Source organism: Lipotes vexillifer, unplaced genomic scaffold (assembly GCF_000442215.2).
Source record: "Lipotes vexillifer unplaced genomic scaffold, Lipotes_vexillifer_v1.1 scaffold815, whole genome shotgun sequence".
NCBI classification, from domain to species: Eukaryota; Metazoa; Chordata; class Mammalia; order Artiodactyla; family Lipotidae; genus Lipotes; species Lipotes vexillifer.
In genome coordinates, this window is record NW_006773723.1 from 385,588 (window position 1) to 401,738 (window position 16,151).

The 16,151-nt window shown below is 39.6% G+C and overlaps 1 protein-coding gene across 1 annotated transcript in view; it reads right to left on the reverse strand.

The window, feature by feature from the left end:
* Window positions 1–2,311: 2,311 nt before the first annotated feature.
* CYP7B1 (cytochrome P450 family 7 subfamily B member 1) overlaps window positions 2,312–16,151 on the reverse strand; it is a 35,452-nt gene continuing 21,612 nt past the window's right edge. The window contains exons 5-6 of the mRNA XM_007448497.1: window positions 9,838–10,013; window positions 2,312–2,599 (exon numbers count right to left, since the gene is read on the reverse strand). Coding sequence (XP_007448559.1) covers window positions 2,312–2,599; window positions 9,838–10,013 — 464 coding nt within the window. The remainder of the gene's footprint in view (window positions 2,600–9,837; window positions 10,014–16,151) is intronic.

Consider the following 16,151-nt stretch of genomic DNA (forward strand, 5'->3'; position numbering starts at 1 on the left):
GTAGCTCAGGGTGGAGGGTGGAGCACACAGTAGTGGGAGGACGTCTAGGTTCTCCTTTGGCCTCTCCCCCCAAATTAACTGTCCCACCAACACAGTTTCCAACAGTGGGTAAATAGAGCATTAAAACATGGTGGGTGCACATTATGGGTTACTATACAGCAGTTAGAAGCAACAGATTAAATATACATAAAGTAATATGGATATATCTTTAAAAATATAGAGTGTAGTTAAACATTAAGAAGAATAATGATTTATAGAATATACATTTATGAAAATTAAACACATATGCACCCAAGATAATAACATATGTTTTGTAAAAACACATACAAATAAAAAGATACACACCAAACACAGACTATTTGCCTCTGATGGGGAGGGGTATAATGGTGGACATTAGCGATAAAATAGAATGAGTAAATAAAGCCAGAGGGCCTTGTTTGGGCCAATTATAATTGTGTACCATGAACTAAGGGGCATAAGGCATGTGATCACTCAGTCCTATGAACCTGAGGTTAAAACGAAAAGAAGGAAGAAACAAACTCGATGGATGGGTTAAAGAGTAGAATAAACTGGCAGATAAATCTACAGATGCAAAGAAATTACCGAGAATGTAAATTAGAGGCGGAAAATGCGAGGCAGAAAAGGTCCAACAACGTGGAGTACAGAGAGGGATACAGAGCCTGAGGGAGGAAATACTCAAAGAGATAATGACTGTGAACATTCTACACTTCATGAAAGACACCATGACATGCAATCATGATAAACAGAAACTAAGAACACCAAAGACAAGGAGAGCGTGTTAAAGCTGTCAGAGAGGCAGACTACCTACTGAATAACTAAACCGAATAAAGGCTAACCTCTTAAGAACATGAGATATCCTCAAAGCCCTGTGAGGAAATCACTGTCAATCTAGACTTGTGCATCTAGCGAAATCACCTTTCAGGAATGAGGGCAAAAAGGAAAACATCTTCAATCCGGCAAAAACAAAGTTTAGACCAGTAGACCTTCACTAAGGTGCACTTAGAGTATGGACTTCAGGAAGGAGAAAATAAATGCTAGAAAATCTATTTAGTTACTAAGTATGGTTAAGTATTTTATACTGTTATTTTTAAAATCAATTTCCTTTTCAAAAACAATAGCACATTTCCGAAATATCAGAAGTTCCAATGAATGCAGCATGAATTAACTGGGTTTAATTACCTGCTTTGCCTGTTTATATACAGCATCAGCAGTTAGGTAGGATGCCAGACAATCACTTGGCAATCTGATACTAGCAATCTTTGAATCCTCCACACTATGCTGCATTGTGGCATATGGAATTATACTGTATTACATAATGTTGTAATTCAAATAACACAAATAAACTCCAAGTCCAAGAGGTGAGGCGTCAAGAACAAATACTGCTATCTAGTTTCTCAGTTGGTGTAAATGGAAGCATTTAGGAAAGTTAATTCCAACACTGGCAGAACCCTTATAGTTTACACTGGAGCCAAATGCTACAATCAGTCCTGTACTGAGCTCAATATTTACTCCTACAATAAACCTAATACTAATGTCTAGGGCAATTGCTAATATATAACAGGTTTTTGTGTGTTCTTACACTGATAAATCTTATCAGTGTCTCACTTGAACATGAGTGGCCTTATATAACAAGAAATTTTGTTCTATTGAGCCACAGTATACAAAGTAATAAAGAACATTTATGGATGATTAAATATTGAAGTGAAGTTGAAGCATTTAATCTACTGCAAAACTCATTTAATGCAAACGTACCCTGGCAATATAGATATTATTGATATTATACTTGAAGGGAACATTTTCATCCAGTGTATCTCATGGAAATTTAATTTCCTTCTTCTCTGAGAACCTGGAATTTATTAGACTGTGTCCATTTCCAGCACAAATTTCCATTAGTACATAAAGTGTATTCTTACATATTAGAGAAGAATTTGTGACTTTAAAAAAATCCCACAGTGTCAAATCTATTGCCGTGAAGGCACATTTACTATGACACTTGCAAATCACAATATGTATGAAGAAACTTAAAAAAAGCTACTTTAAGTTAATCATTATGTTGATTTTGATGTCAATTTCATGCCACCATGCTGTTTCTTTCTTTCTTTCTTTCTTTCTTTTTTTTTTTTGATGGGTTTTGGGACAAAGTACAGACTGGACTGATCTCAGATCAAACAGAAATTGGCACTTTTAAAACAAACAAAGCAATTACATTTGAAGAAATTAAAAACAAATAGATGAGCTAAGGACATTTAGGTTGGCTTTGATAGATTTCTTTTCTTTCCTTTTAGCTTCTTTAAGATTTTACTTTGTACCTAAATAAAACATCAGAGTCTGGATACTGAATACCAAACAAAAAGCGGTTGTAGTTTAGTTCTAAGGGCTTATCATCAATTATTTCTGAATCAAAATAAGTTAAAAATACAACCAACAATTGCTTTATCTCAACTATTGCCAGAAATCGGCCTGGACATTTGCTGACTCCAAATCCAAATGGCATGTGGTAATACTTCAACTTTTTCCCTCTTTTAAAAAAGGTGGTTTTCTTCTTACCACTTTCTGTAAAACGATCAAATCTAAACTCCTGTAAAGAAGAAAACAGAGTGTTAAAATCAAAAATTTCCAGGAAATAGTTTGAGTTCAGGTTCACACAGTTGCCAGCTCTCCCTGCCCATCTTTTATTTATTTATTTATTTTTCCGGTACGCGGGCCTCTCACTGCTGTGGCCTCTCCCATTGTGGAGCACAGGCTCCGGACACGCAGGCTCAGTGGCCGTGGCTCACGGGCCCAGCTGCTCCGCGGCATGTGGGATCTTCCCGGACCGGGGAACGAACCCGTGTCCCCTGCATCAGCAGGCGGACTCTCAACCACTGCGCCACCAGGGAAGCCCCTCCCTGTCCATCTTAAAAGGCTTCTTTTAACCCAGCAAATACCAGGAAGTAAAACTTAACTAAGTGCAAATCATGTATGAACTTTCAAAAAACCCCAGTGTTATTAGAAAATTACTTCTCCCACATATCAAACAAATTCAAACTTTTCTATATGACTTTTCTTCACATTTCTCTCCTACGCTGAGTTTCCTAAGTATAGAGACAGTATTTCTGTTTTTGTTCTCTAAGGTGGGTCTCCACATACTGGCACTTGAAATACCCATGTTGGGTAGAGGGAAGGGCTCCTGCAGAGCTACCATGGTTAAGGGACAGTGAATCCCACTGGCCCCAGAGGCTGCCTACCTAAGGATCCCTCGTGTGCCCTTCTCTAACCCTTCCCATCAGCTACTGAGGGATGAGAAGGATGAGTTTAGGATTTAGTGTTGGGATGAAATAGATATTAAATAATAAGATTCGCATTAAGCACTAGAGAAGAACTAAGCCACAAAATCGGTCTGGCTTGTTTTTTGATGTTGTATCGACTTTCTCCTATGACAGCTCTATTTAGAATGAGTGTTCTTTGGGTTACCTCTCTTGGTTCCTGAGATGTTTTCACAAGTAAGTTATATTACTTGTTCCAGAAAATTACGGGACTGGTTTATGGAGGGTGTTGTGTCCTCCATCTTAATTTACTCTCGTGTGAGTCTCTGAGAGGACACTGAAGGACCTGATTTTAGCCCATGGTGAATTAAACCATTGATTACATTAATGCACATGGCACGCATAACAATGACCAAGTCTTTCCTGTACGCGGTGCTCATTAGCATTAGACCTGCTCAGCTCACAGCTTTGCTATGAACTATGAAGCCAAAGGCAAAGAAGCAGGTCAGACTGAAAGCATTTAGGTTATAGTGAAAACCCTACAGTTCACGTATAGATCCTGAACCCATCACAGATGATCTGATTTTCTCACTCAATGCCAGTATTCATGTCAGCAAAATCATTTCCTTTAAAGGTATTAGTTTTATCCCCAATTACCTAGGATACTGATGTTGATAAATATTCAAGCTTAGAAAACACATTTTGTGTGGTTTCTATTCCACCCCCTAAACTTGCAAGTTGATGAAATCATAATGGCAAAATTAATCTGCATCAGAGTGCAAGTATATTTTCCCACAGGTAGTTCTGGGATGTATCTGGATAGGATCTAACCAGTGCTAACCTAAAAGTATCTGTCCATCCTTGTAGTACGGATAAGGACATTCTCTGTGGACATCCACTTTGTTACTGGAGATAGGATGGCTATACGGTACTCTCTCCCAGTAAATCTTTTTCCTTTACTGGGGCCCAAGACTGCTTGCCTGGGTTCAGTAGAGGTGCTTCCTCCTTCTTACTGACCAATCTGAGGAGACCAGAGCTCTTCCCAAGAGCTCCTTCCCTAGGCCAAACCAGTGGATGTCAATTTTGCCACGAAATGGTTTTCTATTCTGAAAAGCTCTCACTGTGGTCAGTCCTATGGTTTAAGCCAGAACATGCCAAAGGAAAACTCAGCTTGGGTTATGGCTTCATAGTGTGCTGATATCATAAATAAACCAGAAACTGTCATGGCTTTTCAATATCTCTTTGTGTACGTGAATATGCAGCTGAGAAGTCACAGTGACCAACAAAGAATGTCGAAGTGCTCTCCCAGCCCTGCCATGTTCAGTTAGTGTACGTTCAACTCCCCCAAACATCTAGTCAACCAGTAATGTCACTCCTCTAGTTTTCCATCACCTTCCATTCGATATCCTCACAATAAATATCACAGAAATTCCTATTTAGTTGTTTATATTATGAAACAAGAGGGGAAAAGGCCAGCTTCTTCTGCTCTGTGGCTACCATTAAGCTCAAAGGGCATATGGGCATCAATAGCTTTTTGAGTCAAAATTTCTTCTCAGTTTGTTTTTCGTTGCCAGGACATGGAGAACCCAAGCAGGAGCCAATTTTAGGAAGGGCTTGTGGCAGCTGCTGAGAATATAGTCTGGTTTTAGAAAAAAAAGAAGGGGTGTAATAGTCTCACCCCAGAAATTCTGGGGTCACAGTGACATAGAACAAAAAGTTAGAAGGCTCAAGATGCTTTGATCTTTGATCTGGACCAACCTGAATACAGGATTTGTCATGTTGCAGTGACCATAATAGCTGGGTGCTTCACGATTAAAAAGGGTCAATTAAATGCAATATTATTCAATGGATAAGAATAGAGAAATCATAAGAGAAAAGCATGAGACACTGAAATTCCCCATCACTCCTCTACTGACTGTTGTGGTTGTTCCTCAACATCTTTCTTCTGCATGAGATCTCTCGAGGCACCAGTTGTGGTAATCACATTGCTCTGGCCTCTCACTGATTTAGGAGAGGGTGTATGAACCCGTCTCTCAGTGCTACAGGGGAGGAGTGTATGGGGCCATCTGGGAGAATTTCCCTTCTTGTGAAGAAAGAAAAACACAACAAAATGGTCCATCACTCTTCCTCCTCTAGATCTGATTATATGTGAATATGATGCCTGCAAGGCTGCACCTATGCTGTCACCAGGCTGAAGCTAGTCCTCAGGAGATGGCACAGCCAAGAAATCCCAGGAGATGGGAGGTGTCACACTGCCTTATTTATCTCCATATTTTCAAAGCCCCACCAGAGTGCTATGCACAGTGAGGTTCCATATATGTCTGTTGAATTAGTGAATAAATACATGACAATAAAGTATATTTTAAAAGCAATCTTCAAACTTTTGAAGAAAACAGAGATATTGAATGAATAAATAAAGATGGAGAGAATGAAGAGTAGATGAATATTCAAATAGAATATGTTTACAAATAGAGAATGGTATAATATTTAGCACTAGAAATAAAGATTGGGTAGACGATACAATTTCCTGGATAGAGAAGAATTTTGGGTATGAGTGACTGAGGAACACTGCATACCACCCTAATTTGTGAACTCCTAATTTTATGTTTAGTTCAGTTCAACAGCTTTTTTTTAGCACTTCCTGTATGTGCAGCATTGAAGTTTGGTTGCTCAGTGGTTGCTCAGTTTATGTTTGTATCCTTGAAATGTACTAAATGGCACAATCTCTATTCCAGTTTGAGAGACAGACAAAAAATTATTGAGAGTATTTCCACATTTGTCATGACTAGTATATTCTAATAATAGTGGAAATAATCAAAAGAATGTTGATACAACAATTTTTACAGTGATTTAGAATTTTTTCAAGGGCTTTCAAATTTATCACTTTATAATCCTTACACCTCCGAGAAGTAGGCTGGGCAGACTTGCATGAGGTGAAATAAGGCTTTTCATCTTCAGAGCCTTGGTGGGGGGGTTGGGGGTACGTCAAAGGCTATGTAATTACTTTGTTGTTTCCCTGTGTCCTTACTTTAGGAGGCTATATGGTTAAGGTACTGCGTTACCATCTTAAATGTTGGCTGTTTCTTACCTATGGCCCAGCCCTTTATACCTCAGCACCTCCACAGAAAAACCAACCAATAGATCTGGTCTTCTCCATAGTTCTATTTTTGGATGCTGCACTTTGGCAGAAAAGTAATCACCACCATTTACTGATTACTTGAGAGCCAGTGGCTAGAATTCTGGCTGACAACTGACACATTTGAAGAAGCCTTCATAAAATTTTTAAAAAGTATCCATTCCTAGTTAATTAAGAGATCATCTAGATTTTCTTGGGTAGCATTTAGACCCATACAGAAAGAAGAAAAGAGAATTGGGAACAGGTGTTTCCTTTTGCTCTCTCTCATTGTTTTACTTTCACGTGCCAATTTTCTTTTCCACATCAGCACGTGCCACCTGACTGGCTAACATTACAATAAGCTAAGGAACCCCTATTCAGGAAAAGAATACTTCTTAACACAGTTTACGTGTTGGTAGCTTATAGGCCCAATTAGGTTCCCAAACATTTTTTGTTTAGCCTACATAGTGTTTTAAATTTAATTTCTCCAAACATTTAAAAATTCTAAGCTTCACCCAGAAATCTGAAGTTTAAAAAAATTATAAAAATGACTTGTGGTCACATCAGGTCTACATGCTTGTTAAGGACTGAGGGTTGGTTCCAAAGTAGCCACATGGTCTCCCTTAGATGCTTCCTGGGCTGTCCTTACACCAGAGTTCTCACCACTCCCGATAGTATTGCGATATTTACACACAAGCCACCTCATCTACTGGATCTAATTAGGCCCAGTACACATTTGAATGTGCGATATCTGTAGTGATTTAACATTTCAACTGAAGTATATTTTCACTTTCAGAACATTCATCCATCTCAGCACCTCCTATTTATTTCCTTCTATGGGTACTCTCCTGCATACCAGGCACTGAGAATTCAGAGAAGGTAAGGACAAGGTCTTTCCCCTCCTGGAACTTACAGTATATGGACGCACAGGCAAACAAGTAATTGCAAAGTACCGTGGGGTGTGCCCTGTAACAAAGGTACACCCAGGCCACAGAGTGAGCAGTGGCAGATTCTCTGAGGAATGAGGTGGGAATCAGGGACAAAGAAGAGGTGATTAAGGGGGATTATTGTGGAGTCACCTGGAGTCTCTCGGTGGACAAGAGAGGCATTCAACAATAGAGAGATGGGTGAAGGAAGATATAACCTGTTTCTAGAATGAAATATTCTAGGGTCTCTTGGGCTTGAACATCCTGAAACCATGCCTCACTGGGTTGGGGGGAACCAATGTTCCACTAAGGCACCTCAGGTTCCATGTCCTCTGAGAATAACTATACTTATATCTGGAGTTGGTCTTCCTCATGATTTTAGCCTAAGAGCTATTGGCTACTTTCTATATCTAAGGGCTGGTCTTCTCATTCAAGATCTGTAGGGTACAAAAGTCAGGCAGTGAGGAGTATGAACTTCGGATGAGCTCCTGGGATAGTGCTGTCTGTGACAAAGGCCAAGGACGGAATTTTACAGAACTTTCTTCTCTTTTCTTACTGTTAGTGCATGATTGTTTTGGGATGGGCATCTGTTACATGAGCATCTATAGCATCTACTTATTGCTATCCTAAGTTATTAAGAACAAAAGGAATCAATCCATAAGCCTGAGAGTGGTTAAGTGCTCAGTAAATGTTTATAGAATGAATGATTACATAAGGCCTTGCCAAATCATATAAAATTGGCTCTGAACTATACCATTTCTTTTCTGTGCCAATAACTATCAGCATTCCACAACTAATTTCAAGGAAACAATACCACAGCAAAAATTAGCTAATTGATTTTAACATTAGTCAGGCATAGTTGGCTAATGTTAAGTCTAGTAAATAATAAGAGAATGCTCATCGACTCAAGCTAGAGCTGCCCTAATGATGCTAAATCAGAGTTCACAATACTGCAATTTTGTTCTTCCCACTGATTTAGTATGAGGCAAACCCGTCCGACTACTATTTATTATGTAAAGCTTGGGCATTGATATTTAGCACGCCACAGGAAAAGTATAAATCGACACACTTTCAAATGTTTAGCTTTGATATTTAAATCCCTAAAAGTCTAACTCATGGTCTTCTCCATCATGGAGGCAGGGATAGAGAATAGGAGGATCCCTAAGACCTTAACAACAGTGGTGATTTGGTAAACATTTATTATTTTTTGATAACTTTAATGTTGATTTTACTATTGTGACATGAATAATAAACTTGATGACTAGCAGGATAATCACATAATAAAAATACTAAGCAGAAATTAAACTGAAAATTGTAGATAGAAATGAAATTTTTTAAATTTTAAAATATTTTTCAAATATTAGCTATTTACTTGCTTTACTTATTGACCACCTAGTTCCGTGTGGAATTTCTTTCTTTTTTTTTTTTTTTTTGATATTTACGAACGTGGAGATGAAGCCTGTTGTCTGCAAAAATGTTCATTCACTCACCAATACCCTACTTCTGATTTGCTATCATTATTCACATAACGCCTCTTCTGAAATACACGGAAACCATATGTACATTCTCCCCTCACTTAAACAATTTTGCCTTTGCTGATGAAATAAATGCTAATTATCTCATTGTATTTGAAGTCTGTCCTTTTCTTATTAATTTCCAAAATTCAACAAGATTTTAATCCAGCCTGGCTGAAAAACATCTTAGAAACGGGGTTTAAAAGTGGTTCAGCTCTAAACTGCTCAAAAAGAGCACAGAAGTTTCCCTTTGAAAAATGGCATTTTATATACAAAAACCACTGCAGCAACAATGTGACTTCCTGAGAAGCACAGGCAGATGACTGTGCTCAATTTGCATGCAGGTGGTGAACCTCTGAAGTGGTATTAAGGGATGAGCCAAGGTGGATTAATTTCCAGTCTTTGATATTCATTAACTCCAGCTTCAGAAAAAAATACAAGGAGATGACACAATTACCCTCAGAGCTTTACCTGTGAGTAGCAGCTTTACAATCTCTAGTTCATAATGCCATCCTAATTGATCAAGAAGGGGCATATACCTTTAGTAAGAGGTGAAAAAGTAGATGAGCTTAACTCTGGCAAGGATGCTATCTGACTCTGGGACAGTCAACCCCATTCTGGAAACACTTAGCAGAAGAGTCATTATTTATTCTCTAAGCTACCTGTCAATAGCTAGCCCTCCATGGTTTTTAATAATTCTCTGCCAAGCAAAACTTAATTTAGGCCTAAAGTGAATAGTGTCCATCAAGGTATCAATGTTCATTTCATTTGAGGGAACTGGAGTTTAGTCTCATCGCTGTATTTCTCTTTATAGATCGTGAAACCTTTGAAAGAGAGATCCTTAAGGAAACCTTTCAGTAAATAGGAAAATGTTCCCATTGGAAGGAAAAACAGGAGTCATTAAGCTCTCTCAAATTCTTTCTGGAACAAGATGGTAACAGAAAGAGAGATCACGAGGGAAAGGAATGTGCGTGCAGCATCTAAGAGGGAGCAATACCGGCTTAATGTTTGTTTACCTCTGGAGCTTCAAAGATTTCAGGGTCATGATGTAAGACGGGAGGAAAGATGCCTACAAAGTCTCCCTTTCGCAGACAGCAGTCCTGGCTCTCTAAGTGTAGTGTCAAGTCCTCTTGAACGACACGAAAGATGCCAGAAAAGGAGCATAGTCGCAAGACCTCAAGAATGGTGCTTTCTGAAAGAAACAAGCAAGCAACATTTTATTAAAATGTGACTGCTCCTGAAAAGTGCTCTCAATTTGCCATTAAAGCGCATAAACAATAGCTGTGATTGACAGGGAAATCCCTTCCCAATCAGATCCATTGAGCACCAGGAAGGAGCCAATGGGGGCTCTGAATGGGAGAGTGAGGAAGGGAGGGATGAGACAGCTGTGGCCCAGCCCCCAAAGCTCGGGGCATTTCACAGGCAGGAGACAACAGCGCTGTACTGGGGCAGAAAGTCATTAATTAGGAACTTCGTAGGCAAGAATGATCTGCAAGAGAGGAAGTCTGTGTTGGGGCATACACACTGGAAATTAAAACCGTATCCCAGTTAAAGTACACCACTGGTGGGTTATTTCACCAACCTTCGGAACAGTGATGCTTCAAAGCCAGGCTTAGGCATTTACTAACCACTTAGGCAGTTAATAGTAAAGTAATTGTAGTAGTGCTTTCTGAGATAGCTTAACACTTAATTTCTTTTATGCTGGCTGTAAGTAAAATGTGAGTCAGCATTTGCTGGAAAAATTTCAAAGGGAAAATACTTTAATAGGAATCAGAAGAAAACCATATTTCCCCCAGCATCCAGGGAAAATAACAGCCACCATCATAACCTGGAGGATTCCAGAAGCTGAATGTCCTTGCTTTCCCAGTGGCCTTCACCTTTTGCTCCTAGCACGACAGATTTTATGGCTAATTTCCGGCAATTTATCCTGGCAGTTTGAGGAGGAATTCCTTTGGGAATAATATGCATAATTTGCATAAATCATTCTGATAGCATGCATATCAGCATGTAGCTCCTGTCTAGGTCTGCATCTTTGCCTTCATAATCAAAACTGACTATGTTTTCACCAGCGTGAATGGGTCTTAGAATAAAAAGCTTGATTCTCTCTAATCAGCAATGCGAAAAAGAGCTCCAAATTGAGCGTTCTTTCCCCCTTCACATGGTAACAAATGGTTGTATTTATGGCTTGCAATTTAGAATCTCTCTCCCTCTCACACACACACACACACACACACAGAGGCCAGTTTCTTAGTGTTCAGCAAAGGTCTGAAATGTAGAATAGCCAATTATTAGATTATAGAGGCGGGCAGGTCAGTGAGGGCTTGCGTCAGCCAGAAAATAAAAATAAATGCTATTTCCCCCAAATTGAAATCTATGCACAGCTTGCATAGGGCTATCAAGTAGCTTTGGGGACCTTCTCCCAGGAGGTTTCTCCCTAAGCATTCATTTGTCTAAAGAAATGAGGCTGCGGTCAGCTCTGTGTGGCCAGTGTGGTGATTCGATATGACGTACAGTGAGGCTGTGCATATTCTTTTGGACTGCCTTCGTTATTATAATCAGGCAGAGTCAAATCGGTTTGTTGGTGACAGGGCCAGCAAAGAACTTTGGTTTTGGAACATGGACTCCACTGCAGATAGCCACAAGGCACCTGACACGACGGATTTCAGCTGGCAGGACACAAGCGACCAATATTTCTATGGTGAAAAGCAAGGGTCAGCTTCCCATGTACTGCTGCTGGCTCATGTTGAATCAACAGCAGCATAACATCATTTTAGCTTGTGGTGTGAAATGGTAGCTGACATATGCAGCAGTGCTGTGCACCCACCAGGTCCAGGAGGGGTGTGGGAAGAAGAAATACAAAAGCAAAATAATTGTAGGGTGGCCACTGTGACAGGGCAGGCATCCGAATAACACGGTCACATCCCATTGGCTGACGTGCTCGCGGGAAGGGTGGCAGCTTGCGCCCACTGCAGTATCACAAATGACAATTGGGCAAGCATATCTTATGCAGAAGTTAATCACAATAATGGAGCACAAAGTGTGGCTTAGCGGTCAGGTCATAAATGACAAATCTGTTTTACCTTCCAGTACCGGTTATGTGCGCGAGACGAGGTTGGCTCTGGATTGCAGCGATCATGCTGAGAATCATCGGAGGACAAAAGTAATGAGTGGCATTATTATCCACAAAGGAGAGGGGAGCTTCCGTGGCTCTGCGTTACAACATACAGACACAAAAGCCACAGCCTTGCCACCAGCTCCAGGAAAAATGCAGGCAGGGCTATATATACGTTGAGAAGAATGACAACTGCACAATAAAAAAAAATTGCAGCCTCTACTTGTAGTTGTCATAGTTGAGCAGACACCAGCCAGTGCCACTGACAGACCAGCTGGGCCCTGGGAGGCCTTCCATGCTGCACAGTAAATTACCCTGCATGGCGGAGCAACATCTGTTTCTGTGCTAGTGCCGAACAAACAAGGCAATTGAAAACATACCAAGGGATAACCAAGCAACAGATGAACATGACCCGCATTTTTTCCCCCCTTCTCACACTCGAGGTGCTAAACTTCATTGTGCAAGCACTCCACGAAAGAGAGGCCAGGTTGGTTTGATAAGGTGTTGTCAGAGAGATTTTACATATTTCCAAAATGGAAAGAAAAACCTGATAGTATTGTTATTCTTAGAATCTTCTTTCCCCCTTCTATCTTCATTTCTTTTATACCAAAGCTAGCACTCAGTTCTCAATTCGCTCTAGAATTAAAAAAAAAAAAAAACTTTCCATACACTTATAAATATTCAGTCTTTAAACCTAATTTGCTATACTTAGTTCACATGCCTTCAAGCATTTGTCTTCCAATTTCCACTGAATAAATGCGTACTAATGAGAACTAGAGCAAGCTGCTGAGGCAAAGCTGGGTGACTTGGGTCTGGCCTGCCACCAGCTTGTGATAGGCGGGCAAATTGAGTTAAAATGAAAAGTCTTGTCAGCTGAAATTCAACATGGTAGCCAAACAGCAAGCTGTCAATCATTCCAGCCAAAACAAGGGACTGCAGGTAATAAAAGGTCATTGTGATCATTAGTGCACTTGGCTTTCATATGCAAGTTAATTTTAATTAAACATGATCTCTATCTGTAAATGTTTTATAAAACTTGTGCATAATGGGTTGTTAATTTATACTTACATTTAGCAGGTAATAGGACCCTCTACTTAGTAAACGCATTGTAGAAAAATGGCTATCAAGAACGCAAATATTTTGGGGGTAATTTACACCAGGCACTGCAAGGTGCCAACAATTGCAATTGTGATTAAGATAAGGCTGCCTGTGTTCTATTAAGAACTGAACTTCACTGACTAGTATCACCAGGGAACTGGATTACAGAATTCCCACAGTGAACTTACAATTCAAAGCCTGCCCTGTCTTCTTCACTTGGCTATAGGGAGATTTGTTTCTCTTTGCAGGATATAAAAATATTCTGATTAAGTATCCCTTCTAAGCAAAAAGCTGGGGAGCATGTTGAGCTAAGATGCTTTATAATGTGACGGGGAAGGAATATGGCAAAGGAGAGGAAATGCTGGTAGAAAAAGGAATATATACACTTTCTCTTCTGCCCTCATAGCTCAGTGCTGGCTGTACTAATTGACAGATGATTCTCATTTGCAGATTTAAAGAGCTGAAGCCGTTTATGACAATCAATAATGCATGTTACAACGCAACCACAAATAAGCACATCCAAATTTCTGCCTCACACTTAGGCCATGTCTGGATATGTGGAATGAATGTACTGTGACATGGCCAGACTGTTAATTTGGGTCATCTTAATGACTGGTGCAGACTGTCACACCATCTGATTAGCCATGGTGATCAGTGGATAGCGGCAGTGGCTGCAGTGAAATGAGCAGCCAGACCCTGCTGCAGTCGACTGGGGCTGAGCACGCCGATGGTCTGAAAAAGGAAGGTGGACAGGAAAGGGAAAGGGGGCTCTGGAGGTAGTGTGCGCTAGAAGGGTGAGGGTGAGGAAATAGAGTGAGCCTCCAGACGTGGAGGCAAGTTTTTACAAAACCACTTTCGAGACAGGTGAGAAGGTAAATAAGGCACTGTTGTCATCAGACAATTTGAAGCCAAATAGCTACTTTTTGGCTCAACAATTGTGTATTTTAAGTAAAGTTAAAAACAAATCTGAATTGGTACGAATGCCTACTTTCACTCTGCGTGGCAGGCACGGCTTTTGGTTTACTGCTAAAATACACAAATGTAAATTCAACATTCATAGAGTCAATAAATGTACTATTAAGGAATTTCTCTGCTCAGGGCACTGGGCCACTGCTGTTGGTGGAAAAAGAGAACAGAGAATACGGACTTGTCCTTCACACACACTACAATCTAGGTGTTAAGTCGGAAGGTACGTATACACAGGAATGCTCTCCAGGATCCTAGTGAAGATACTGTTCAATTTTTGATTGGATAACTCCAGTGATGGCATTCAGAAAGTCCATTTTAGTAGCAAGTTATTTTTCGCACTGAGCTGAATTTTCCTTAAATTTCTACCCTTTAGAAAACACAAAGGCAAAAAAATACTGAATCTCTCTTCCACATAACAGCCCTTTAAAAATATTTAAAGACAACTATCATGTCATTTTTTAATTGCCCATCAGAGATGATATGGCCTTTAGTCTTCAATTCAATTAGTCAATATGCCTCTTAAAATGTGGCAGAGCTGGGTGTGCTATTTCAGTTGGAAAAGTAGAGAGGAACTACTTTCTCTGCCCTAGATACCACACTTCTATTAATATTTTGTTGGAAGCAGATGAGCAACAGATTTTTGAAGTAATATCTCTCCATGGACTTGTGTTAAGCTTTCTGATATCCTATAGGTGATCAGCTCTGACTGCTCATTGCAATCACCGAGGTGGTTTAAAAAAAATAAATGTTCCATAACCGGCCAATAGCATCAGAACCACTGCATTAACTAAAACCTTTAAATTAGCGGTTTTGAACCTTGGTTGCACATTAGAGTCGCCTTGGAAGCTTGTAACGCCATCAGCCTGCACCCCAGACCAATGAAATCAGAACCTCTGGGGGTGGGACAAGGTTTGAGTACTTTTTAAAACTCCTGAGATGATTCCAATGAGCAACGAAGGTTGAGAACCACCCTCTTCTGCTGGGCCACACATTTCCTCATTCTATTCTTACGCAGTTGATTTTTAGACCTAAGTACAATAATGTGAATTCTTATTAAATTTCCCTTTCAATCCTTTCAACTCCTGTTGCTGCCATTCATTATATTATCTAGCCCTCTTTGTTTTGTGATGAGCTGAAAATTTGACAAACATCCAAATTAGTATTTTTCACTTTTTAACCAATGTCTCCTTATGTTACATATAAAAATCTCACTACCTGATTTCTGGTGTACGCTTTGTGGGAGATTCCTCTCTCTCCTCCCCCAGTTAGAAATTTCTAACATGAAGCAGAATTTTTACCTCCTGTATATCCCCACTGGAAGACAGGATTTTGTTAAACTTTACTACTGCTGTCTAAATTATAGATACTTTTAATTTTTCAAATACACAATTATTTTATAATATTGAATGAGCTTTTTCAAAATAACACCCACACTTATGACAAATACATCACACTAAGACGTTAATAGTAAGGCAAACTGTGCGTATGTGTGAGGGGGGATATACTGGAACTCTCTTTGTAACTTTTCTGTAAAACTATCCTAAATTAAAAGTTTATTTAAAAAAACCCTCAAAATTCTGATGTGAACCTCTAGCCCCAACTTCACCCTCAAACCCAACTGCATTTGAGAATTCGTGATACATATCCTTGTAAAATATAGTGGGCAAGGTCTCTGGTACATTTCTAGGGCATTTTCCCCTGAGTTGACAACATTTATAGGTTAGCGCTGAAGTTAGGTAGAGCCGGCATCAATTTCCGGCTCTGCCACTATCTAGCTGTATGATCTGGGTTGGTTAACTAATCTTTCTGCACCTTGTTACCCAACAGTTAAATGAAGATAATAATACTTGAGGATTAGATAAGCTATACTTGTGCTTACATATATATATATATATATGAGCTAGTACTTGATGACCATTAAATAAGCTAATAAAAGCCTGATACATAGTAAAATAATAATTATGAATATTATCATAATGTCTCATCCTGAAATTAAGAATACAGTTAACACTATACCATCTAGCCCACATTTTCTGATCTAATCATGTGCATATCACAGCTGGCGTTGATGAATCAAGACACAAAGAACTCCTCTCCCCTCTCTGTTTGGAAAATGAAAAAAGACTCCAAAAATTCTGGTATCAGATAGGT